The sequence below is a fragment of the Bipolaris sorokiniana genome, assembly GCF_000338995.1.
Source record: "Bipolaris sorokiniana ND90Pr unplaced genomic scaffold COCSAscaffold_11, whole genome shotgun sequence".
Taxonomy (NCBI): Eukaryota; Fungi; Ascomycota; class Dothideomycetes; order Pleosporales; family Pleosporaceae; genus Bipolaris; species Bipolaris sorokiniana.
In genome coordinates this window covers 415,184-440,443 of record NW_006911905.1, presented here as the reverse complement: position 1 = coordinate 440,443, position 25,260 = coordinate 415,184, and the positions used below count along the sequence as shown (strand labels likewise).

The 25,260-nt window shown below is 51.5% G+C and overlaps 10 protein-coding genes across 10 annotated transcripts; 5 read left to right on the top strand and 5 right to left on the bottom strand.

Moving 5' to 3' along the window:
• Positions 1-422: 422 nt before the first annotated feature.
• COCSADRAFT_38711 (uncharacterized protein) lies at positions 423-4,272 on the top strand. The gene is made up of 4 exons (XM_007703905.1): positions 423-846; positions 934-1,091; positions 1,148-3,786; positions 3,841-4,272. The coding sequence occupies exons 1-4, from the start codon at positions 729-731 to the stop codon at positions 3,944-3,946; spliced, it is 3,021 nt and encodes a 1,006-aa protein (XP_007702095.1). The 5' UTR covers positions 423-728; the 3' UTR covers positions 3,947-4,272.
• A 391-nt stretch (positions 4,273-4,663) lies between these two features.
• On the top strand, positions 4,664-7,034 carry COCSADRAFT_343496 (uncharacterized protein; the record flags this gene model as incomplete). Its single annotated transcript, XM_007704088.1, has 1 exon — positions 4,664-7,034. The coding sequence occupies one exon, from the start codon at positions 4,664-4,666 to the stop codon at positions 7,016-7,018; it is 2,355 nt and encodes a 784-aa protein (XP_007702278.1). The 3' UTR covers positions 7,019-7,034.
• A 1,611-nt stretch (positions 7,035-8,645) lies between these two features.
• On the bottom strand, positions 8,646-10,585 carry COCSADRAFT_38710 (uncharacterized protein). Its single transcript, XM_007703904.1, has 5 exons — positions 10,331-10,585; positions 9,891-10,278; positions 9,602-9,837; positions 9,206-9,547; positions 8,646-9,149 (listed from the first exon to the last, which is right to left on the bottom strand). Exons 1-5 carry the CDS (start codon positions 10,547-10,549, stop codon positions 8,691-8,693), a joined length of 1,644 nt encoding a protein of 547 aa, XP_007702094.1. The 5' UTR covers positions 10,550-10,585; the 3' UTR covers positions 8,646-8,690.
• A 2,765-nt stretch (positions 10,586-13,350) lies between these two features.
• Positions 13,351-15,923, top strand: COCSADRAFT_201433 (uncharacterized protein). Its single transcript, XM_007704087.1, has 10 exons — positions 13,351-13,528; positions 13,591-13,830; positions 13,881-13,903; positions 14,032-14,195; positions 14,247-14,330; positions 14,391-14,487; positions 14,558-14,687; positions 14,756-15,038; positions 15,107-15,383; positions 15,482-15,923. Exons 1-10 carry the CDS (start codon positions 13,400-13,402, stop codon positions 15,648-15,650), a joined length of 1,596 nt encoding a protein of 531 aa, XP_007702277.1. The 5' UTR covers positions 13,351-13,399; the 3' UTR covers positions 15,651-15,923.
• Positions 15,924-16,021: 98 nt separating this feature from the next.
• COCSADRAFT_343494 (uncharacterized protein) lies at positions 16,022-17,038 on the bottom strand (the record flags this gene model as incomplete). Its single annotated transcript, XM_007704086.1, has 1 exon — positions 16,022-17,038. A coding segment is annotated over one exon (1,017 nt), but the record flags the coding sequence as incomplete, so codon positions are not given.
• Positions 17,039-17,875: 837 nt separating this feature from the next.
• On the bottom strand, positions 17,876-18,249 carry COCSADRAFT_173298 (uncharacterized protein; the record flags this gene model as incomplete). The annotated part of the gene is made up of 3 exons (XM_007704085.1): positions 17,876-17,904; positions 17,960-18,073; positions 18,123-18,249. 3 exons carry the CDS (start codon positions 18,247-18,249, stop codon positions 17,876-17,878), a joined length of 270 nt encoding a protein of 89 aa, XP_007702275.1.
• A 347-nt stretch (positions 18,250-18,596) lies between these two features.
• Positions 18,597-19,966, top strand: COCSADRAFT_94878 (uncharacterized protein; the record flags this gene model as incomplete). Its single annotated transcript, XM_007704084.1, has 2 exons — positions 18,597-19,745; positions 19,802-19,966. The coding sequence occupies 2 exons, from the start codon at positions 18,597-18,599 to the stop codon at positions 19,964-19,966; spliced, it is 1,314 nt and encodes a 437-aa protein (XP_007702274.1).
• Positions 19,967-20,083: 117 nt separating this feature from the next.
• On the bottom strand, positions 20,084-21,294 carry COCSADRAFT_225538 (uncharacterized protein). Its single transcript, XM_007704082.1, has one exon. The coding sequence runs from the start codon at positions 21,187-21,189 to the stop codon at positions 20,200-20,202; it is 990 nt and encodes a 329-aa protein (XP_007702272.1). The 5' UTR covers positions 21,190-21,294; the 3' UTR covers positions 20,084-20,199.
• Positions 21,295-21,990: 696 nt separating this feature from the next.
• COCSADRAFT_38705 (uncharacterized protein) lies at positions 21,991-23,323 on the bottom strand. Its single transcript, XM_007703903.1, has one exon. It carries the CDS (start codon positions 23,153-23,155, stop codon positions 22,082-22,084), a length of 1,074 nt encoding a protein of 357 aa, XP_007702093.1. The 5' UTR covers positions 23,156-23,323; the 3' UTR covers positions 21,991-22,081.
• Positions 23,324-23,911: 588 nt separating this feature from the next.
• On the top strand, positions 23,912-25,108 carry COCSADRAFT_28330 (uncharacterized protein; the record flags this gene model as incomplete). The annotated part of the gene is made up of 2 exons (XM_007703865.1): positions 23,912-23,917; positions 23,990-25,108. 2 exons carry the CDS (start codon positions 23,912-23,914, stop codon positions 25,106-25,108), a joined length of 1,125 nt encoding a protein of 374 aa, XP_007702055.1.
• Between the last annotated feature and the right edge of the window lie 152 nt (positions 25,109-25,260).

Sequence of the window (25,260 nt, the reverse complement as noted above, 5' to 3'; positions counted from 1 at the left end):
GTATTTTGATGTGACAGTCCGATCAGGATTAGGATGCTGCGAGGATGTTCAAGGGCGTGGCACTCTCGAGTTGCAGATAACAGACACGATGATGTAGTCGGTGGGGACAAGTCGGAACAAGCCCACTCCAGCAAGGCGTTTCGGAATTTGGCCGCCCTTTCAATCGAAGAGTCCGCAGGCAATATCTAGCACTTCTGCACATAGACGTCTGATGGTTTCCAACTATAGTTTTTTTTTCATCTCGGCCTCTCTGTAGCAGAAATAAAGGGTAATGGGCATTCCGATCAATGGTAAGGGGCGACACGAAAACGTGGCATGGGCGAAACGCTAGGTGTGGCTAGTGCGTGGCGCATGCGGGTCGGTCTAGAGGACAGATTTCTTGGGATGCGCCATAGTCAAGACAAGTGCTGTTGCGCCGCCTTATTGCCGTTTCTGCCGTGGACAGTCGCAGAACCTTCCTTTTGATTCCCTTCTTTAGTCCTGTAATTTTGCTTGGAAACACGGTCTCTTCTTTTCCTCTAGCAACCAGCGGCAGAACACTGGGTGCTGACCAAGTTGATAAATACGTCAGGGACATAGGCACACACATTCAGTACTCTTATAGGTCAGATATTTCTCCGACGAGATACTACCTCCCGGCGCAAAAACACCGACGCGCGATAATCGAGCGACAAACGTACGAATCTGCAGTACGCTGAGAAAAGGTCGATTGGTGAAAGAGCCTGGGCATGGAGAATGCTTACACAAAAACGCCCGCTGAGGCGTTGAGGCACTTCCAAGTCGACGAGCACAAGGGTCTTAGCGCACAGCAAGTCCAGAGCTCAAGGGAGAAGCATGGCAAGAATGGTATGTGAGACCCGTCGACACGCAGTCCGCGCAGAGGAACTGGGCTTTGGCCAGATCTCAGGGATAAGTGCTAACGCGCAGAAACAGCGCTGCCAGAAGAGCCCCCGACGCCCATTTGGGAGCTCATCCTCGAACAATTCAAGGACCAGCTGGTCATCATCTTATTAGGTTCCGCAGCCGTATCCTTTGCACTCGCCCTTTTCGAGGAAGAAGAAGGATGGACTGCTTTTGTAGATCCCGCGGTTGTAAGTAAAGGTCGCCACCAGAGACGCGTACAGGTGCTGACTTCCATTGCCCCCAGATCCTCACCATTCTTATCCTTAACGCCGTCGTCGGAGTTTCGCAAGAAACCAGCGCCGAAAAAGCCATTGCCGCTCTTCAGGAATACTCTGCCAACGAAGCCAAGGTTATACGCGACGGACACATTGCACGCATCAAGGCCGATGACCTGGTTCCAGGAGATATTGTTTCGGTCACTATTGGCGACAGGATTCCCGCCGATTGCAGGATCCTTTCTATCCAGAGCAACAGCTTCAACGTTGACCAGTCTATCCTGACGGGAGAGAGTGAAAGTGTGTCAAAGGATACCAGGGTTGTCAAGGACGAGAATGCTGTCAAGCAGGATCAGGTCAACATGCTTTTCTCGGGTACAACGGTCGTTACTGGACACGCAACCGCACTTGTCGTTTTGACTGGTAGCAATACGGCTATTGGAGATATCCACGAGAGCATCACGTCCCAGATTTCACAGCCTACCCCGCTCAAGGAGAAGCTCAACGACTTTGGCGACCAGCTCGCAAAGGTTATCACGGGTATTTGCATTCTGGTCTGGGTCATCAATATTGGCAACTTCAACGACCCATCTCACGGAAGCTTTGCCAAGGGTGCCATCTACTACCTCAAGATTGCCGTTTCGCTTGGTGTTGCTGCTATTCCTGAAGGTCTTGCCGTCGTTATCACAACATGTCTGGCTCTTGGAACACGCAAAATGGCCGCCAGGAACGCTGTTGTGCGAAGCTTGCCTTCTGTCGAAACCCTCGGAAGCTGCAGTGTCATTTGCTCTGATAAAACCGGTACTCTTACCACCAACCAGATGAGTGTCAACAAAATGGTCTTCATCAATGACTCTGGTAATGGACTTGAGGAGTTTGATGTTGAAGGTACTAGCTTTGCGCCCGAAGGTCAAATCATGCTCAACGGCAAGCCTATGGACAATCTCGCTGCCAAGTTCGACACTGTACGCCAAATTTGTGAGGTTAGTGCGCTTTGCAACGAGGCTGCTCTCGCCTACGACTCCAAGAACGGTACATACAACCTGGTTGGTGAGCCCACTGAGGGTGCGCTCCGTGTCCTTGCTGAGAAGGTTGGTACACCTGACGCTGCCCACAACGCGACCCGCGCCAGCACTTCACCTGAAGGACGTCTTGACTTTGCCACCAAGCACTACGAAAGCCACTACACTCGCCTGGCCACATATGAATTCTCTCGCGATCGTAAGAGCATGTCTGTCCTGGTCAAGAAGGGTGACACACAAAAGCTTCTCGTCAAGGGTGCTCCGGAATCTATCCTCGACCGCTGCACAAGTGTTGTTGTTGGCAAGGACGGCAAGAAGGCCCCTATGAACAGTCAACTGGCCAGTCTTATCAGCAAGGAAATTGTTGAATATGGTAACCGCGGTCTTCGTATCATTGCTGTGGCTTCGGTCGACGACATTGCCTCTCACCCTCTCGTTTCCAAGGCCAAGACTACCAAGGAGTACAGCCAGCTTGAACAGAACATGACTCTGATCGGTCTTTGCGCCATGTTGGACCCTCCTCGCCCTGAAGTCCGTGCCTCGATCGCAAAGTGCCGTTCTGCCGGAATCCGTGTTGTGGTCATTACTGGAGACAACCAGAACACTGCCGAGGCCATCTGTCGCGATATTGGTGTTTTTGGACCTAACGAGGATCTTACTGGCAAGTCGTTTACCGGCCGCCAATTCGACGATCTCTCTGAATCTGAGAAGATGGAAGCTGCCAAGAACGCCAGTCTCTTCTCCCGCACTGAGCCTACACACAAGTCCAAACTCGTCGATCTCCTCCAGCAGGCTGGTGAAGTCGTCGCCATGACTGGCGACGGTGTCAATGACGCTCCTGCTCTGAAGAAGGCTGATATCGGTGTGGCCATGGGCTCTGGAACTGACGTTGCCAAGCTCGCAGCCGACATGGTTCTCGTAGATGACAACTTTGCTACCATTGAAGGTGCCGTTGAGGAAGGACGCTCCATCTACAACAACACCCAACAGTTTATCCGCTACCTCATTTCCTCCAACATTGGCGAAGTCGTCTCGATTTTCCTCACCGCCGCCATGGGTATGCCCGAAGCTTTGATCCCCGTCCAACTCCTCTGGGTCAACCTCGTCACCGACGGTCTTCCCGCCACCGCCTTGTCCTTTAACCCCGCCGACCACGACATCATGAAGCGCCAGCCCCGCAAGCGTGACGAACCTCTTATCAGCGGCTGGCTCTTCTTCCGCTACATGGTCATTGGTACATACGTTGGCGCCGCCACCGTCGCTGGTTATGCCTGGTGGTTCATGTTCAACAGCGAGGGACCCCAAATCTCGTTCTACCACCTCCGCCACTTCCACCGCTGCTCCACTCAATTCCCTGAAATCGGCTGCGAAATGTTTAGCAACTCGTCTGCCCAGGCTGCCTCCACCGTCAGCTTGAGCATCCTCGTCGTCATCGAGATGCTCAACGCCATGAATGCACTGAGTAGCTCAGAGAGTCTGCTCACTCTGCCACTGTGGAAGAACATGATTCTCGTCTACGCCATTTGCCTGTCTATGGCTCTGCACTTTGCCCTACTTTATCTTCCCTTCTTGCAAGGCCTCTTCAACGTGGTCCCGCTTAATGGTAATGAGTGGACGGCGGTCATGGCGATTAGTGCGCCCATCATGTGAGTTTTTGTTGAACCCCTGCGAAAAGATTGCTTGCTAACGAAAATCAATAGAATAATCGATGAGGTTCTCAAGTTCCTGGAACGCAGCTTCTTTATCCAGAAGGGTAACGAGAAGTTGCATCATGTTGAGCAGAATGGAAGGCCAAAGAAGGAGTAGAACAGTTCTTGCTCTTTTCCTTTTTTCGCCCTCTCTACTCATCTTTCTGTGTCTCGGGATGCAGGAGAAAAAGTCGGGGAACGTGCTATCCAGTGTACGTTATCAGAAGGGGTAGAGGTAAAGGCAAGGCGAGACGGTTTATTTCCTGATGGTTCGGTGAGAACGCTTTTTGTGTGTGTTTTGGTGGTTTTCGTCGCTCTCTTTTCTAAGCAAACTTTGCGCAGCAGCCATCCCGCATGCATGTTGCGATTAGATGGTTAGAACGGTTAGAATTTTTGTTGCTATACTACACACAAAACATTAAGAATTAAAATCTCAGAGATACAAAATCGTTCATGATGAGTGGCGTGGATCTTGTGTTATGTTTTGCATTTCTTAGTCAAACATGTATTGGTTGACGGGTTAGTAACTTTACAGAGACGTTGGAAATGAAGAAACACATGTAGGTTGCGGAATTTCCTAAGCAAATATGCAGACACTGATGCATAGTAAGTCTTCCCTAACATATCATGTGTGTCAGAGTAACTTAGCAGTGAAAGCCCTAGTCCCAGTGAATCCAACTTCGACATCCATCCTCACTTTCACTTTCACTTTCACTTTCACTTTCGCACAGTCGCGTCACCACAAACTTTTCTCACTCCGTCCGTCCTCTGCCCATATATCCCACCATCTTTTCTCCCACAACCCCGTAGTTTCCCATCATTTGCAATCACAACCATGCCGCCCTACGGCCTCTACCCCATCCCCCGGCACCACCTGTCCCCACAAAACGCTAAGCTCCAGCACCGCCGCACGTTCAACAGCATGGACTTTGCCGACGCGGAACCCGCGCGCGAGGCTGCGGCAAAGACGGCGGAGCAGCGAGCCCAGAGGAAGCTAGAGAAGCGTCAGCGCAAAGAAGAGAGGAGGTTGAAGAAGGAGCGCAAGGCACAAGCTGAGCAGCAGCAGCAGCAGCTTACCGAAGCAGAGAGTGATGTGCCACTTCAGCAACCCAACACCACACCGTCTGTGACTCACGTAGAGACTGCGCCACAAGCTCAGCAATCTGATGCTACTCCCGTAGCTACTCCAGTCAAGAACGGCCGCTTCGGTCCGCGCGGTCCTTACAAGAAACGCGAAAAGACAGCCGACGGCACACCAGTTTCTGCAGTCAAACGCAAGAGGGGGAGCGAAATGCAGACTGGTGCTCCGAGTGGCAGTAACAAGAACGTCAACGACATGCCGTCGTTGCTTGACCCGAATTTCCTGTCATCGCTCAAGGAAAAGATGGGAGATATGGGGTTGGCGTTTAAAGAAGCGGAAAAGGAGGGGGATGAGCCGGCGAAGAAGAAGAGGGGACGGCCCGTGGAATGGCGCAGAAATGCTGCTGATGCGGAGTCTGTTAAGACTAAGACCCCGAGAGGTGGTGGTAAGAGTGCTGTTGTTGCCCCGACACCAGCGTCTACCAGTAAGAGTGCTGTTTCCTCAACACCGGCATCTGCTAGAGTCTCTGGCTCAACTCTTGACAAGTCGTTCAAGGTGATTAGGACGCCTGTGCCTGTTCCCTCAGTTGCGTCGACACCAGCATCTACCAAAGTCGCTGGCTCAACTCTCGATAAGGCATTCAACATGATCAAGACGCCTGTGCTGGTTCCATCAGGTGCGTCGAGTGTGACTGCCTGTGCAAAGACACTGGTTCCGGCGCTGCAGAAACCCAGTTTCAGCATCAGTGGGAGCACGAGTGAGCTACAGACAGGCAAGACGCCAAAGGTTCATCCAGCTGATGTACTCGTCGCCGAGACACCTCCCTCACACATGAGCAAAACACTAGTCACAACACCTCGTCAGCCCGCTATCCCATTTCCTCACCTCCAGAACCTATTCTCCGCCAGCAAATCACCCATGGTGAAGGGAAAAGATACAAACATCGACCTTACTTCCCCCGAGGAACCCACACCAAGGACAAACACGTCCACAAAGCACATCGTCAGCAGCCAGGGCTCAATCAATCCGCTAATCAGCAGTCAAGCCTCCATGGAACCCATCCCAAGCACCCACTCCCCGGCCTTCACAGCCTCCACCCTCTCCTACTACAAACAGCAACTAAACGAAAAACCCAAAGCGCGGCCCCGCCGCCGCCAACGCGCCATCTCCGAAGCCTTCAGCTCAAGCAGTGACTCAACCTCGACCACACAGAGCGTGCTCGACATGCTGACTCGGGTCCCAAAACCCTACGGTTCCACGTTTGACAATCCCTTCTCCACCTCTAAAAAGAAGAAGAACACGGGGGAAGAGAAGCATGTCGAAGCTGATGGAGAGACATTCAAAAAAGCCTTCAAGGTTATCCAGCGGACTGTGAATTTCAGTGATGAGGAAGAGTATCTAGCCTTGTATCAGAAAGTTCTAGAGCAAAGCAAGAAGGCAGAGCTTCCGTGTCTGAAAAGCGCAACGGGATGTTCCTTCCGCGTTCACGACCCCGCCTCCTCTTCCTTCTTTTCTCCAGCCGGTGCACTCGAGAAGCCGAACGCAGACATGCAGGATTCAACCCAGCGTGCAGAAGCTGCGGAAACGTTTCTCCGCCACGCACTCATGGCGCGTGTCCCTGTTCCCCTGGGCCGCATCACAGGCGTGTGGCGCTTGTACTGCAACGAGTATACGGGGCAGCATGTGGACAAGTACAGTGCTGGCATGCGTACGCTGACGATTACGTCGCCGTCTTCGTATCAGGGGACCCCGGTGTATACGGCTCGTTTGCATATCCCGCCTCGGTCTATGGCGTTTGCCATTGCGCCGTTTGCCGCGCCGCCACATGCTGGGTTCCGCGCTACGAGGATGAAGTTGGTGGAGGAGGGGTATGCGATGGAAATGGTGTTTTTCGGCAATGGGTATGCGAGGGTTAGGGCTGATGTTGGGTTGTTGCTTTCCGGGAAGCATGGGGCGGGCGGACAGATGGAGAGTGCGAACAAGAACAAAGGCTACGGCATCTGGCACTTCCTTGCTGTCCATGAAAGACCACTCTATTGGGAGCCTGAGGTCGATGAGTTGGAAGTTGAGGGTAAGAAGCTGTTTGCTGCGTATGATGGTATCGAGTAAATAAAAAGGATCGGGGTGTTGGGGGTGTATTGGGTTCTGGATGTTAGGTAGAATAGGGATAGGGATAGGGTAAGAGGGATTGCATCTTGTACTTTGTTCGACGTACTGCTGCATGCGTAAGTATCGTCGTTCGATTAATGAGTACCACAGTCTTTGTGGTTTCGAATGAATGATCCTGTATGGTTAGATATTCTGCATGGATAATGCTTGGAAGACAATCCAATCCAGCGCAAATGAAATAGCAAGTTTAGTGCGCTGATTAGACTTTTTGATATGTTGTTGATGCTGGATACATCTCTGCGCAAAAGCATATATACATGCGGTAAACCACGTAAAGCCGGAATACCACCATCATGAAGTGTATGAATACTGTGCTTGGGACACGGTGAGCGGTCGTATCTGTAGTCGATCTCATCTATGTGTTGAAATCAAGGGCCCCGACGAGAGACAGGGTCAGTGGCGAGTAAGGAGGTGAAGAAGTGGTGCGGAGGCAAGGGAGGGGAGGGTAAGAGAGATGGCAGGAATGAAGGAGCATTTTAAGCGAGAAAGGGCTTTATGGATTTAGTGAGTGTGTATAAATATTTGGAAAGGAAGGGCGGGGAGGCTTGGTCTTTCAATTCGGTGGCTCGGAAATACAGAGAAGGTGGAAGGTGTGGCCGTTCGTTTGCGATGCTTTCTTCTTTTGCGTGGTGCGGTATGATCGTAGTAATATCTGGAGATCGAATTTTGGTGTGAATAATAGTGAAAGGAAGTTTAGTAAACGGACTTGATGAAGAATGTAAACATTGAAGATTTCATACATGCGTACTCGTCGTAGTCAAGTACATCACTCCTCTACATCGGCCCCTTAGATGCACGCCTCAAGGCTGGATTGCAACCGCAAACCCACTGAAATGCACCATTTCTGGCTGACTACTAATAATTCTTCCTTAAATTACCCCATCTTCATCGCATTGACCTTCATCTTTGCCAGTGTTGGTGGCTTTGTCGGAGGAGTTAGCCAGATATTTACATACTAACAAGATGAACCTAGCCTTCCTTCCAGAAAGATTACGAGCCCTCTTGTCACTCAAATGACAAGACATGGTAATGCCTATCGCCAACTCACTCCCCGATAATGAGCGTGAATACATATCTAGCGCGAATATACCGAGACCAAACCGATTCATCCCGCGCACTGAACAATTCGCTCTATCAACACAATAAACATGCACTCTTCAATACCCAGACAACCAAGAAGGTTATTTTCCGGGTAAACTGATCCCAAAACGGGATATTTTCCTCCCCTGCTACCCGACCCACCTGTTCGCGCGCGCAGCTAGTCCGGCTGCCTTTCGTACTTTAAGGTTTACATAGGGTACCTAGCTCCCACGTGCATAAGTACAGCCGGTTACTTTTTCTTCCTAGCCGGTACCGTCAATGCAAAATATATAGCAAAAAAAAGCTTGTCAATAATATGTATGTAGATGTCTTGGATAGGCTTGGCAAAGGCACTTGTAGCTAATATATCTTTCATCACTCTACCCACATACGCAAACGTTGTACTTGACTCACTACCGTCTTTGCAAAATCACTCACGACGACATGCGAAGATGTCATGGAACATACAAGTGTGCAAGTTTTAAAATAAATAAATAAATCATTTCTTCGTTAAATTCATAGTTACATGTACTTAGTTTCGTCTCCTCACACGGATCTTGCCGCCATGTAGCGGCAACTTGAGCCACACGGTATCTAGAGGCTTCGGTCTCACCGCCATGTGCTCAACATCGTAATTCAGCAGCATATGCGCGATAAACACCTTCATCTCGTTTAGCGCGAAAAACCGGCCTGGACACGCATGCCTGCCGAACCCGAATCCAAGGAAGGCGTCGTCGAGGGTGGCAGTGGACTTGGCTTTGCGCTCAGTCGCATCTTCTTTAGCGGCGGCCTCGAGATCCTCTTTGGTGGTGAAGCTGTCGATAATGTTGCTTACGTTGGTGGGGTCAGCGAAGCGGAAGGGGTTGAAAGTGCGGGCCTGCGGGTAGATTTGCTCGTCGTAGTGGATGGGCTCCATGGGGACAGCGATCATGGTTCCTTGGGGGACGTGGACGTTTGAGACGGGGAGACGGATGCCTTCTGGGTGGACGACCTGCAGGGTTCTGTTTAGAGACGCATGTTTTGTGGAGGGTTGGAAAAGGAACTTACGGTTCTGGGGAGTCCGCAGATTGCAAAAGGGTTTAGGCGCATGGATTCACGGATCATGGAGTCGATGAGCTTGAGGTCCCGGACTGCGTCGCGGGTCCAGACGCCGCCGGATTTTGCGAGGACGGTGCTAGCTTCGTTGCGGAGAGCATCGACGTAGCCGAGGGAGGGGTCAGAGCTGAAGAGGTCGAGGATTACATTTTGAACAGTGAAGCTGGTGGAGTGCAGGGAGATGTCGTTGACGAGCAAGAGACGGTGGGCTACGCGTTTGGGCTCCAGTTGGCCGACATCACCTTTGGCGGCAGCAATGTAGCACTCATCGATAAGCCATTGGAGTCCATCTTTCTAGATTTGGAGTCAGCGTACAATTTTGTAAATGACAGAGCGGAAAATTCGTACCGGTGGTGTCCAGCCGCATTTTGGGTCAGCCTTGTAACGAGCCGTTGCTTCCAGTCGTTCTGTTACGAATGGCAGGCAGCCTTTCAGAGCCTTACGTCGCAGGTACCAGCAGTTTGAGCCGACCAAGAAGCCCGTGATAGGTTTCAGTGGCTTCGGTGACGCATTGATAAGCATAGCACCCGCGAAGATGCTCATGGCATGGTCTCGGAGATCATTCAGGAAAGTCTCATCACGGCCTAGAAGAAAGCATCAGTCTCGCAGTGTCCGGATTTCATCACTGTAAACTTACATAGCGGCGCGCCACAAAAAGCTCCATTGCTTGCACCAGCGATGAGTTTCAAGCAGGCATCCCAGACTTTGACTTCTTTCCATGTTGTGTCGCCTTTCTCGCCCCACCACCGATCGAAGCCTCTGTCGAGCTCGTCGGCCATGAGTGGAGTCAGATGTTCAAGATTCCTGGTAATCTGGTGGCGCACGACATTGATCTGGAAGTCATTGTCTGCCACCTCCTTGTCCCAGACGGTCCATTTTGTTTGGATAGTCTCGCTCTGCGTGGCATGAATGTCAAGCGTGGACTCTGGAAGAGAGTAGACCTTCTTGATAAGACGGGGTGGCAAAATGATCATAGCACCTCTGTCAATGCTCGGCAAGATGAAGGGACTGTTTAAACCGGCAAACTAGTGACAAAGTGTTGAGTAATTGGCACGTAAGCATTGTAGCGGGCCATACCTTGCGATAGCCTTCAAAGGCCCAATCCTGCGTCTTGCGAACAGACTTTAGAGTAGCCCATACCCAGGCAAGCCATCCTTTTCCAAGGCCTACGGTTGGAAGCTCTTTCCAGTGCTTTGATTCCGGTGGCCCAAAAAACAAAGCGCGAATGGCATGGTAGACAACGAAGAGAATGGACAAAGGCACGAGGGCCTGTGTGGGCGTGATGATGAGCTCCATGGCCCTATGCACAAATCACTGAATCACAAGAGCAGAGCAGAAACTGCTGGGCTCCAAAAAAACTCTTTAAAAGGTGCCATGCCATACTTCATGCACGTCTCTAGGCGATAGCAGCAACACATGGGATAGCGTGCGAGTCCTACCATACGCCGACAGCGCTAAAGCGAACCGATACAGTCGTATCCGCTGGACCGGGGTGCCTGCAGCCAGAGACGGCCCAAGACGCTTGCTCGACTTGGCATTCCAGGCTCTGTCTCTTGGTGGGGATTGGCGAATGAGAAGAGTAGTCGTGGGCCGAAGATTGCATCAAGTTGGACATCGATTGCGGGGGGCCCCGAACCCGCTGCCCACAAAAACAAAGTTCAAGCCGTTGCACCCTGTAAATCCACCGCTGGGATTGCGGCAAAAGCAAATCTGATAGACAGCGATGTGGGCGTGGTAGAAGAGGGATTAATCGACGGCGGCATAAGCACCCCTCCAGGTGGGACAATGGAGTAGCCATGATCCGGGCCGCGCAGGAGGTCGCATAACTAGTAAGTGTATGTACATGTGTACGTACTTGGTCCATACCGCTTGATGCACCCACGCAGCCGGGAGCAGCAATCAATCTGGCCATTTATCATCCAGGACTAGAGGCCACATTGACAGCGCGCCAACCGCGCGGCTCTACACACGGCTCGGGTCGGCTGACCGCCGCTTCTGGAATAAGAACGGCGTGGGGCTGCCCACCATGGGTTCACTTGCCCGCCAGCTGGGAGGTCTTGGTTGTCTTTTCCCATACCTACAGCTCAGCCGAACGCCAAACGCCATTGTGTGGATACGCATGTACATGCTCTTACAGTACGCGCCTCGGCTGCCGCCCTCTGTTCAGCGCCTCCACATGGTCATGGTTCCCCTCCTCTGAGTTGTCGTGACGCACCTGTGCGTCCTCCGCCCGGACGAACTGCCCCAAGTCCATGCAACGGCGAAAAAACCGGTCGAATGTCAGCATAACTGGTATTGCCCAATGCATGCTGGAGTATCAGCTATCGGGAGCAGTGCCTCGAGTATGCAGACAACCACCTCTTTCGTAGGTGCCGGCAGTCGACGTTGCGGTGCAGATGGGGTTAGTCCACTTCGGCATATGCCGCCGGCCAATTGAGCCATTTGCCAAATCCGCCAAGACGTCAACCCAAGATTGAGGTGCGCTATCGGCTTCGCTACTGGCTTAATCGCCCAGAATACTCGCCTATCAAAAACCGCCAAATTATTGCGCATGCAAAAAAAACCACGCGTACCATGTGGGCGAGCATGCGACCTTGAGACCTCACTAGCAATGTATCCCGGCCTTGCTGCATGCTGGCTGCAATCTAGATCATGTTCAAGCTCGAGCTGGTGGAGTAACCATGGCGTTTTCTGCAAGGCCGGATTGGGTAATATTTTTGAGCAACATCTGGCTGGTATCGTCATCACTCAACGTCGGACCGATCAAACGTTTACCAGCCCTCTCCATGGAGCGGCCGCATTCTCAGTGACATCAGGCCTGCCGTCTCACTGGATCAGCTCCAGAAGCTCATGGTATTTGACCCAGCATCGTAACAGGATTTCCCTTCCGCGGTGGGGTCTCTGATGCATTAGTCTGTACGTCAAACTAGTACCTCACCGGAATTTCACGTGTGTTCGGTGAACCTGAGGTACCTTGAATTGTGGCATCGTTTCGAAGGCTGGATACTTGGAAGGTCTCAACTCACCGTCTTGGTCTACTTACCAAGAAGCAGAGGTTTCACATGGTACTCCAGGAAGCTATGACTTTACTCTCTGTCCAGCAATAGTTACCATGCCCTGGCCGCGGGGATAGGATACCCAAGATATGAGATGCACCCATGTGTCAATATCTCACACCGATTGGTCATTAAATCGTTTTTTTAGTGAGAAAAAAAAAGATATACTTGCTCTGGTATCCATGGCCGCTCTAGTTGCGGCGTAGTACTAATAAAATGCACAGACACGACTCACGACCGGCGCCGCAACTAGCTCTACAATGAGCAATCGGATACAACATCAATGCGCCACATAATGCCAAGAACATGAACATAAGCACACCTTCACAACATCTAAATATTCATAAGCTATCCACGCGCTTGCTCATTAGCCGGGATAGTGGTCTCACTCCACGTTTTTGACACTTTAATCCACCCTGCAGTGCGGGTACATTATCCCGCATTACGCCACCGCTCGACATGGGGGTCCTCGGAGCTTCTACACAAGCGGAACTACCCCCATGTACCCAGATTCGCCCGTATACGTATGTACACCATGTACCACTTACGCACCCACTGCATGGGCCATACAGTAGAGCCGCATTTCCGACACTGTCTAACCGTATTCCCCGAATCCTACGCTACTCAACATCGGGCCGTTACTAGCAAGCACGAAGTGCAGCAAGTGCATGGGCGTAGGCGCTTTCATTGCTTGCATCGGCCATGCCTACCTTCTAGGATGGCCTGTATTATGGGCAGAGTCCACCAATCGTGACATGCACGTGTAGACGGGCGCCTCCACAATGCCGGATGGTAGCTATGCATTTACATAAACTGACACAGACTTGAGGGTAACGTGGGCTGATGTCGCTTGCCTCGAGCTGCATGATAACGGCACAGTAAAACTAATGATGGCTTCTGCTAGCATGCTTGACGGGCACGCTGCGACGGGTCACTACGACCGAGGTTTCTGCGCCATCAGGCTTTGACAGTCTTGCTTGCTTGGGCCGGCCTTGTATATGTACCCAAACATAGCCCATGTACCTGGCTCCCGAGCAGCAGGTCCGGTCCAATTTTTAAACTTTTCCATTGTACGCTTCCCATAGTCACAATGGACGCTCTAGTATTGCCAGCAGTACACTTGCCTACGTTGAGTCCTTTGACAGTCAATGCTGCAAGCAGTGTGTTTGGTTTCTTGTCAATTTTTCTTTGTTACAGAGCACTCGTAGCTAGGAAGTTTGTGCGTCTTCAGTCTCTCTGTATATCAGACTCTCTGAATTCAAAGCTGACCTTATCATTTAGCCATCACTACGACAGCTTCTCAACTATGTCTTCAGGCCCTTCGTGACCCGCTACAAGGCATGGGCGTACCTCTTCTGGGGCCCAGAGATTATTCAAAAGGCATTCGATGAGGCGGATGGCAAGCCGTTCGAGTTGTTCGCTCCAGACAACCGCTATGTCTATGTATCCGACCCTCAGCAAATCAAAGAGATTGACAATGCCCCCGACGGCGTCCTGTCTCTTCAAGCGGCCTCGAAGCAGGTAAGCCAATCCGCCACCTCTATTCTCTATTGATGCTAACGGATTTTCAGATGTTGCAACCCGTATACACAATGTGAGTATAACTCCAATTTTCTTATTGTCCTTGCCATATGGCGGTCATACAAGTCACATGCCTTCCATTGTCCATGTTGACCGAGGATGCAAGTCTCTCGCCCTATGCAGCCTACTGACGTACAACAGGCATGGCTTCAATTGGTTCGATAAGCGCGGAACCGAAGGAGTAGGCTTTATCCGCGCTCTTCGCACGCTCCTGACCAACAACCTACCCAAAATCCTGCCTGATCTTACTTGTATCATCCGCACAAGATTCGAGGAGCTACATGCTACTCACCCAGTCATCAATGGTATTGTATACTTGACATGTCTGTATGAATGCAGCTGACAGTGAGGGATAGGCAAGAGGCATTCAGATGTCTATCACATGACTGTGAAGCTCGTCGTATTGTCCAACGCAGTGTCGTTTTTCGGAAAGGATCTCGGTATGTTCGCATGGATAATTAGATTCTGTCCTATCGTGCACAAACTTACACCTTTTTTAGCCAAGGATGAGCAATTCATGGTCTCGGCCCTGCAATACATTGAGGAGACTCTGATTTGTGCCGAAATCGTGCGTTTGCTACCCAGCTTCCTGAGTCCGTATGTAATCTCTTCGAACCACTTTGGTTGGTTTTCCTATGCACATCCATTCACTAACATCCACACCCAGCATCGTCGGCAACATCATCGCTCGCACCCTCAAATCCCATGCCGTAATCTTCAACCGACTCCTTCCCATCGCCCAAGAACGATGCATCGAACGCGATGCCGCCATGCTTGGCCAAAAAGTGCCTCAACATGTACGTGCTAACAACCCATATTTGTATCTCTCGGTACACCTGAACCAAACTAACCCGTGACCACAAAGGCCGACTGCATCCAATGGATCATGGAGACCTCACCCAAGAACGCCCCATGGACCCCACAACGCGTAGTCCATGAACTGATGGCCATCTGGTTCGGCTCTGTCCACGCCGTCTCCACAACCGTCACTTTCGCCATCCATGACCTGTGCCTCCACCCTGAATACGTTGCTCCGCTTCGTGCAGAGTGCCAGGCGCAATATGCGGATTTCGAACGCAAGGGAATGGGCTTGCCGCTATTGGATAGCTTTATCAAGGAGTCTGCGCGGTTGACGCCTGTCGAGTCGCGTAAGTTCTTTCTCTTTATTTATTTATTCATTTATTTCTTCTCTATTGTTGCTAACGCAAAAGAACAGAAAGCACACGTCGTTCTGCCCTCCAACCTTTCTCACTCAAAGACGGCACCCACGTCAATGTCGGTGACTGGTTCTGCACCCCTGTTCGCGCGATAATGACTAACCCCGTTGACTTCCCTACCCCCAACACGTTCAGTGGGTTCCGCTTTGCGGACCCGGCGCTTGTCCAGGCGCTGGAGGATACGAAGGGATCGTTTGAGATTCTTCAGAAGAAACCGACCAAGTTGACGGATGTGGATATGACGTTTCATGTTTGGGGAACCGGACGCATGGCTTGGTGAGTTTCCCTTCTTCCTCTCTCTCTCTCTCTTCGCCTTTTCTTGTGCTTGATAGAGGGCCGTGATGTATGAGATGCAGACGCTAACGCAATCACAGCCCCGGTCGCTACTACGCCTCAGCAGTCATGAAGGTCATCCTCGGCCAAGTCATTCTCAACTATGACTGCGAGCTCCTAGAGCCTAATGCTAAGCGTTTCTTCACATGGCGCTCGACCATCTTGCCTAAGCCGAGTGCTAAGGTTATTTTTACGCCACTCAAGGCGTAAGGTTCACGCTGTGCGTACAGTGCGATAGCCTGTCTTTTGTTTGATCCCCAGGAAAGTTTTGATTGACGAGTTCATGCAATTAGCGTTTCTTGTTTTGGCGTTTGGGCATACGAATTACGATACAACACGATGATATCCACGCTCCTTTCTTTTATTGCTAGTACCGAATGAAGACATGATACTTTCACTAGAAGCGGCCCTTGAGATGTGAAGCTGATGCCACAGGAGGGTGGGTGTATTAGGTCTTGCATTACACACTACATTACTTATGAGTCACCTGGTTTTGCCGAATCATACTACTACGCCATATTTCCCTTTTCATAATACACCGCGTTGTCCACGCCCTCTCTTCAGCTTCTCCCGAGTCGGCCTCACCAATAACAACACTGACTAAACGGATACTCCTCCACCGCAATGTTGGAGCATTGACTCGCATCCTGACAGTCTAAATGATCCATCTCGCACCCCCCAGTTTTGTTTCTCGAGTTCGCTTCAGACTGTCGAGGGACAGACACACGTCCTGGATGCATCTTCTCAAAAGGCAAGTCCGTAGGACACGTAATATTCCTATTCCAACTCGACCATGCGTCTCTGTCGCGATCCAGCAAATTTGCTGCCGTGTTGTTCCTCTTGGACAAAGGCGCAACGATTGCTGATCTGCCGGGTACGTCGAAGCCGCGGACCACCCGTTCCGGTGTGTAGTCGTCGTGCGCCACGACTGTGTATCCGGTATATGCAGTGAGGGGCGCGGGCGAGATCCTCGTGTAGGATATGCAGTGCGTGACGAGATGGGATTCGGGTGTACGAACGGAAGGAATGACTTTTGGGAGGAGAAGTCGAGGTGCGTGATTACATGAAGTGATGTGTTTGAAGTCGTGCTTCTGTGTGGGTGCTTTCGTGGTATCCTGCCCCTTGGGAGTCTTCAGCAGCTGAGAAGCCGACTCAGCGCGTATAGAGTTGCAGATGAAGCTGTCGGTTCGTTTGTGGCCAATCTGTGAGCTCAGGGTTGGCTTGCGTCCTGCGAATAGCCTTACGAGCCAGTCATGCCACGTTCTTGACGACGCGCCTGGGTTGTACCGTTTTGTCGTAAAACCAGGTCGCTTTCGTGCGGACGCTTCATTGTTCTTGGACCTAGGTATATACAGGGGCGCGAGCACCAGAAGGGAATCGCTTGGGTCGGTGTCATCGTCCACGGAACTTGGGAAGCTAGATAGACTCCTTGAATCCAATGAAGAGATCGGGGTTTCTGCCGTAGGGTGAATGGCGCTCTTCAGAATGTCGCCCATCCCATCAACTGCTGGAGCAGAAGCCCGCCTTTGGGAAAAACACCCTCCTTTTCTTCCATGTGTACCAATATCCTCCTCGTATATTGCCTGGTCTGAATCAATGAGAGTTATATATACTTATATTAGTTAGCAAGCGTTCTAGACAGATGAGCATAACGGTCAATTAGATGCCTCTTTCGACTACATCTGGGTCATCCATAATGTCGTTTGTTGGTGATGATTTGGCCATATCCACGTGATGCTTGTTGTTTTCTTGCAGTCGCTGTTTGTTTTGGCCATACAATCGAACGCACAACATAATTGTGCACGGTCCAGTGATATTACAACTATTAGTTGGGATGGATTGGGTGAATTGGGTGAATTGGGTGAATTAGGTGAATTAGCTGAGTAAGTTTGTGAGAGAAATTGGCAAGAGAAAGGTGTTAAGAGAAACCAGTGGTTGAAGTAAAGTCAAGAACTGCCCAAGTTTATAGATAGTCGCCAAGTACATTTCCTATTGCATATACAGATTTAAATCAGTGCATGAAAGATTCACTGATTTGCGAGTGATTGTGATGAACCGATGTGATGGTAATGGTGAGGGTGACACATGGCGTTATCACGATGAAGGTGTAACTGAGAGACGTAGATTACAGGAAAGGAGGCAAACATGTAGAGCATTTGCTGATGCTGAAGATGTCACTGGGATATAAGGTGAAATCTGATTGGTTGCGAATCTCTGGTCTCTTGAGTGTGATGTACGATTACAGCTGCATACCGCCAGGTGAGCATGGAGACAGTATAGCATAGGCTTAAGCTGTAGGCGTTGACACAACGACACTTGGCCGAGCTCCGATTGACACTGATAGGAGCGCACATGATAGCTCATCCATCATGCTAGCGTGCATACAGGCACGGACAGATGGCTGCTTGGTGATTCAAGGTTCACACCTAGTATACTCATGCGTTGTCTGCGCAAATATATGTGACTGCATGCAAGGTTAGAAAAGCAGAAAAATAGAACAAAGGCAAGGAACAAGGTACCGTTGTTTCCACGGACAAAAGCATCACCCCAGTTGCGCGTGACCTTGCCGTCTGAGACTTCCTTGCAGCGCTCAAGGGCAATATTCATGTAGCCATCGACTGACTGAAGGTCGCCTGTGACGGTGTTAGCACACAACGGAGATGAGGACAGCAGCATATGTACCTTTGTAGATGATGCCAGAGTTCAGCTTGACAGTGACGGGAGCGCCAATAATCTCGCTGAGAAAGCCGCTGGGGTCTCTAGAGTCGGGGGCGGCCTCTGGTGCTGGACTTTCGCCGTTTGTAGACATGGTGTCGTGGCTGGTTAGATAAGAGTTCCTGGACACATGTTCAGCGACATGGTGGCGGTAGCACAGATGATATCTGGACGAGGGAGCTTACGTAAGAAGAGGTGTGTTCCTGCCTTGCGCTGACGATATGCTGGTGGGTGACGGGTGAATGGACTGAGTAGGTGGCGCACGGACCCGCTCTTTCTGTCGTTACTCAGAGATGGCAATCGCGAGCAACGTGACTGCGCGTTTGGGAAAGCCCCACCGTCCCGCCTTCCACGTCTGTCCGCCTGCTCCTTCCAGGCGGGTACTGCTGAGTCAACACCGTTCAAAGCAGCCTATTCACAATCGATGCCTCTCTCAAAACCATGACACAAGCCACCTCAAGCGCGGCACCGCCCAAGAAGCGCTCACTCTTCAAGCGCCCAGCCTGGCAAGACTCTCCGAAAGATGACGACGCCGACATCTTCAGCCACTCGAATGAGTTTGCCGACATCATCGCCGACGAGGCCAGGCGGCGCGCAGAGGAAAAAAAGCAGGAAGAGACCCGCCCTGCACGCAAGCACTCGCAGCCACGAGACAGTAAACGTCGGCGCACGTCAAATCCAGATAAGAAGGCTACCGCAAGCTCGACACTGAAGACATCCCCCAGACGCAGCAAAACACCACTCTCCCCTCTCCCGATACAATCGCCGCCGGCCTCGCTCGCTGCCCGCTACGACTCACTAGCAACGTCCAATTCCTCAGCCGCCTCGCTGCCACATAAGGACTCGCTCGTTATTGAGCTGGGTGATTCGGATGATGACTCGCATAATATTCACAAGTCTCCCGCGCCAGTCGCTGCCAGCTATACACAAGGCGTGACTGTTCGCCAGTCAAGACCGTCGCCAGTGGTTATTTTAGACGACGATGACGAAGACGAGGCAGAGGACGAAGAAGACTCTATGTTTGCTGCATTGAGGGCAAGAGCGCGAGCGCGCATTGCAGCAAAGGCCGCTGCCTCATCAGCACAAGGCAGTGACGCCCCCAAAGCCCCAATCACCCAGCTCCTCATTACTTCGCGCATTCCGAACACAAACCCCCTCATGGTCAAGATCAGAGTCGACACTTTTATCGAGAAGCCACGCAAGGCATGGTGCGCAAAACAAGGCCTTTCGCAAAAAGACACGGACAATGTTTTTTTCACATGGAAGGGCACACGTATATACGACAGCACGTCCATCACACGTTTGGGCATCACAGTTGACGACAGCGGCAATGTGACAATTGAAGGGGACACCAACATTTACGATGACGTCAACCTCCCCAAGATCCATGTCGAAGCCTGGACTAGTGAACTTTATAAAGAGTATAAGAAGGAGGAGGCTGCAGCGGCGGCGGCTAGAATGCTTGCTGCTGAAGCTCCTGCCGTGGTCGAAGAAAGGACTCCCACTCCGGAACCCACTCCCGTGTCCACAAAACTCCGGGTCATCTTGCGTGCCAAGGGCAAGGCGGACTTTGGCTTGACAGTGAACCCAGTACGTACAGATGTCTTCAAGGCAAAGCAGGTCATGTATACTAACAAGAGCTATAGCACACTACAATTGCCCATATTGCAAGCGCATACAAATCCCAAACTGGAATTGACAAAAACCAACCAATCACACTCATGTTTGACGGCGACCGGCTTATGCCCTTGGACACCGTGGCCGACTATGAGATGGAGGACAGGGATGGAATTGAAGTCCTGTTCAAGTGAACATGTCTCCATGTTTTATTTACAGCAGCGGTCGTCTGGTCTGTACTCGCATTGTCGTTATTTGATTTCTTGATATGAATGCTAGCGTGGCGTTAGGGGCGCATCGACGTTCGAACCACGTGTGCTTTGGCAATTTGATCTGTATATTCCTTGAAATGGACCTGGAGCATTTTTAATGCATCGTATAGCAGCCATGGCTGTCAATGTAACCATTTGTCTTTTGATTGAACAGCTCAGATATTAGGATTCTTCCTCCTGTTCGCACCTCCATCAAGAATCAACTCTTGGCCGCTCAAAAAGCCTGCTCCCATAACATACTCCACCATCTCTGCAAGATCCTCTCCTCTTCCCACCCGACCAGCGGGATGCTGCTTATGATACAACTCATCCAGATCCTCGGCCCACGCCATCATCCTCAGCTTCTGCGCAGACTCCTCATGTGGCGCAACCTCCTTGTAGGCGCCATTCTGCTGCTCTTTAATTTCCAAATCCCGTGCCTTACACTCATGCTGCACACTGACCCACCCCGGTGAGATAGCCACAACACGGATTCCCCATCTTTGACACGAAATCGACATTGCCTGCGTCAACGCCAATACACCCCCTTTACTCGCCGCATACCCCTCACAATCCGGATCAGACTGGTGCGCACGAAACGACGCAACGTTGATTATGCAACCGCCCTCATCTAGCTTGTCTTCTCCATGCAAGTTCGTAGGCAACTGATTAAATTCTTCAGTCCTCTTGAGATCTTTCCTCCTATCCACACCCTTCGCGCCCTCCTTTTGCGTATTCTTACTCTTCATGAACGGAATCACGGCTTGACTCATATAGAATGGTGCACTGAGATTCGTAGCGATGTATGCTTCCCATTGCGCTCCGGTGGCTTCATCTTCCATTGTGCCGTTTCCGGCGTTGAAAAAGCCGCGGGCGATGCCCGCATTGTTAATCAGTACATCGATGCGGCCACCGAAGAACTCTGCGGCTTGCGCGACGGCAGTGCGGATTTCGTCGGGCTTGGTGAGATCCGTGACATGGGAGCTTATGCGGGGCGCGTAGGCGGAGAGGTGCGTGGAGACTGCGTAGTCGAGTTCTTCGGCGTCGAAGTCGAGGATGAAGACGCGGTGTGAGGCGGGGAGGGAGAGAAGGTGGCGTGCGGTGCAGCGACCTATGCCGCGCGCACCGCCGGTTATGATGATGTTTTTGGATTTTGAAGCGGGCATTTTGTGTGTATATATTCGCTGGTATAGCAAAACTCAGAAACCAGATACTACTATCTAGACCTCGTTGCAGTTGCAAAAAGCACATGCACCTTCTTATATGTATGTACATGTCTCCAGAACGCCCGTTTGTTGGTGGCGCATGTGCTAGCCGTTCATATTTTGTGCGCGGAATTCGCCCTTTCAGGCTATTTTGCTCTTCCAGCCGCGCATGTAGCGTGGTGGAGTACAATGGGAACGTTGGTAGTATGCATACATTAGCCCTAGGGGTTGTGCGGGAACGTCCTGCATCGAGGTCCTAGTCTGGTACGCCTTGGAAGCAGGCCCGCGTATCCGCTTCCCACTTTCTCATAAACGCAAGTAACATAGATTGATAGTTATTCCGATGGAAAGGCGGACCTGGAGGCTAAGCGATGATTGAAGCGCGGAGAGCGCTTGAGAGCGATGCGGAGTTCGGAAAGGCGAGCCGTTGGAAGGATGCAGTTGTCTCACTGGAGATGGTGGTGTGCGGGGACGGGATATCTGGTCGCTTGCCTGGCCCGCTTATCGTGCATAGCTATGTTCCTCTGCGAACTTATTGTTATGTTTTGATGGTATGCTTTGGGTTTGATGATGATAGGAATGGGAGTTTTACCGAGGGTAAAATGAGCATTTTTGCCTATCGTAGTTTGTTGAACATCTACATATGAAGTCTGGTGGATTACTGTCATGTGTCCTCTTCGTAGGAAATATGAAATCCTGGATCTCGTTCATGGTTATCTTTCATTGTTGATGCTGTGTACTTCTGGATGGTGGATTGGATACGTGTTGTATACCTTCATTTTAACTACGGATCCAGCTATAATACATTATCGTAGCAATCACGACTCATGACAACCCACAAATCTTAGTAACATCATCTGGTCGCCATCTCCTCGTGCACTTTTTGTCCCGCACACTCCTGCAGCAAACGCTCTTGTACATTCTTTGCAGCACGCGCGTAGGTAACAATATCTACATCTGTCTTCTTGCCGTCGGATCCACCATCAAACACCTCGTAGCTGAACCACCCCCGGAATCCCGTTTTGAGCACTGCTCTTGCAACATCGACAACAGGTAGGTAACCGCCGTTGTATGGAAGCGGTCTAAAGTCGTGGCTCCAGCGTCCGCGAGGCAGCAGACCAGACTCATCGCGCTCAGCATTCATCGGCTGCGGTACCTTGTATGCATCGCTGATTTGCAGGAGATAAATCTTTTCCTTTGGGATACTGGTGCTGAGTTCTTCGAGACTCTTTTGGAATCGCTTCTCTAGCTCGTTCTTGGACACGTCTTCGCGCATGCCCGATGCGGTTCGGGGGTCTCCCCATTCGCCGCCAGCAGTCTGGAAAGTATCGAGACAGAGACCGATATTTGGGCGATCGACTTGCTGGACGATGCTCCAGACGTCTTTCCAGTCTGGAGCATGTGTCGACCAGCACCAATTTTCGTAGGCGAGTCGGAAACTATGTTCATTGAGCATGTCGCATAGCACCTGGAGGTCCGATACCATTTTGCTCCTTTCTAGTTTTTCAAGCGGCGTATCGGTTGATCCAACTTGGAGCATGTCTGTTCCGCATGCCTGCATGATGCGGATCCAGCCGCGTGCTCTGTCCATGGCATCTTTGCGGCCAGGAGAATCTTCGGGCCAACCTTCGTAGTTGGCAAATGGCTGCAGCATCATGATTCCTAGGTTCCTTTGGTCGCACTCTTTCTTGATCTCAGCTGCCACTGTGCAGAGTTCGTCGTAGTTGGATGGTTGCACCTCATGGCCGAGCAAGGTTTGGCCGTACGAAAGGATATCAGGGAATGACAGCTCAAGGGCAGAGAAGCCCGCATCAGATATTGCCTGTAGTCGGTCAAGCAGGGGCGGAGGGTTTGATGGGCTGCCGAGCGAACATGTCGCATAGCTGATGGGAATGGAAACTAGAGAAGAGTAGTCGAGCCCGCTCATTGTGTGTGTGTGTGTGTGTGTCTGAATTATCCAGGTGAGATGGAAATGACTATTGGCTGCTTAGTTTGAAAAGCCATGGTTACTTATGAAATGGATGGTGGTGCGACACGGCTCTTTCGGTATGCAACAGTTGTGACGTAGAGGTTGTGGAGTAGCGATGACGGCACTCCACAGCCTAGGCTTGACTGGTCCTGCAAAGTGCGACTGAGCAAAATCGATATGTGTACTTAATTGTCGCGTATATTATGGACATGAAGCGTCAACGACCAGCACTGCTTCAAAAATAGCGCCGAATGATGACGGAGCTGCCAGCCCCGTAGTCGGAGCAATGTGACCGCCTACATATAGTTGAGACTCGAGGACTCGAGTAGCAGGGCACTTGTTTGCCCGATGACCATGCAAAACGACCTAAATCACAGCGAAATCACCATCTTTGCGCATATTAAAAGACGGTTTTCCTGAAACTTGACGTCAGTATTGATGGCGATTTCTATGCTACTGGTGTGTGATATTGATGAACAGGTCTGGTTGGCTATTCCGAGAGCGGCCGCCACAGCCATAAAAACAGTTTGAGCACACCGACGACTGGCCAATAAGAGACGGTCCGACTCCGCTGTCATCACCAAAACATTCGACTCATAAAGAGGCCGTGGCAGCTGCAGGAAAGAAAAAAGGACAGACAGTTTCACAGTCACTGCCCCAAATCTCTCACTTTTAGACATCGAGTCGTGGTTTCTCGCAGTCCAGTTCCCCAGCATGTCTGTAAGTCTAGCACCCCGCGCCACCTGCCCTAGTCATCATTCACTGTCTTCCTCTATTAACACCTCACTGTAGTTCCACATTGCGAACCCAGCCGTCGGCGACCCGCACAACTCAGAAGACTGGCGCATTCGCGGCTACAACCCCCTCACCCCGCCTGATCTACTGCAGAGCGAGATCCCCCAGACAGCCAAATCCCGCGACACCGTGCTCAAGGCTCGCGACGAAGCCGTCGCCATTGTCCAGGGCAAAGATGCACAGAAGCGACTGCTCGTCGTCATCGGCCCGTGCTCTATCCACGATCCCGCCGCTGCCCTCGACTACTGCGACCGCCTGCTGAAGCTCAAGGAAAAGTACCAGGATGACCTCCTTATCGTCATGCGCTCGTACCTCGAGAAGCCCCGCACCACGGTCGGCTGGAAGGGCCTGATCAACGACCCCGACATCGACAACAGCTTCAAGATCAACAAGGGTCTGCGCATCTCACGACAGCTCTTTGCTGACTTGACGGAGAAGGGCATGCCGCTGGCGAGCGAGATGCTGGATACCATCTCGCCCCAGTTCCTGGCTGACATGTTCAGTGTGGGAGCCATTGGCGCTAGAACCACCGAGTCGCAACTGCACCGCGAACTCGCCTCTGGTCTGTCTTTCCCCGTAGGCTTCAAGAACGGTACAGACGGCACCCTTGACGTCGCCATCGATGCCATTGGCTCAGCCAAGCACCCCCACCACTTCCTCTCCGTCACCAAACCCGGTGTCGTCGCCATTGTCGGCACAATCGGCAACGACGACTGCTTCATCATCCTGCGTGGCGGCAAGAAGGGAACAAACTACGATGCAAAGAGCATCGAGGAAGCGCGTGAGAAGCTCGAGTCAAAGGGTATGAACTCGCGCCTCATGGTTGACTGCAGCCACGGCAACTCGGAGAAGAACCACATGAACCAGCCCAAGGTCGCCCGTGCCGTCGCCGAGCAGATTGAGGCCGGCGAGACGGCCATCATGGGCGTCATGATTGAGAGCAACATCAAGGCTGGTACGCAAAAGGTGCCCAAGGAAGGAAAGGCTGGTCTCGAGTACGGCATGTCGATTACGGATGCGTGCATTGACTGGGAGACGACCGAGACGGTGCTTGAGGACCTCGCTGCTGCCGTGTCAAAGAGGAGGACACTTCTCGGCCAGAATGGCGCAAACTAAAAAGGCGCCAGTCTTTCCGTGAAGAAGAAAAAAGGACACGACAGGCGTGGCGTATACAAGGCATGGAGCATGGCGTTTCTCCTTTACTGTTCAAAAGCCGTTTGGATCAATGGCGAAAACGATGAATTATTACGATACTACCCGAATTAAAA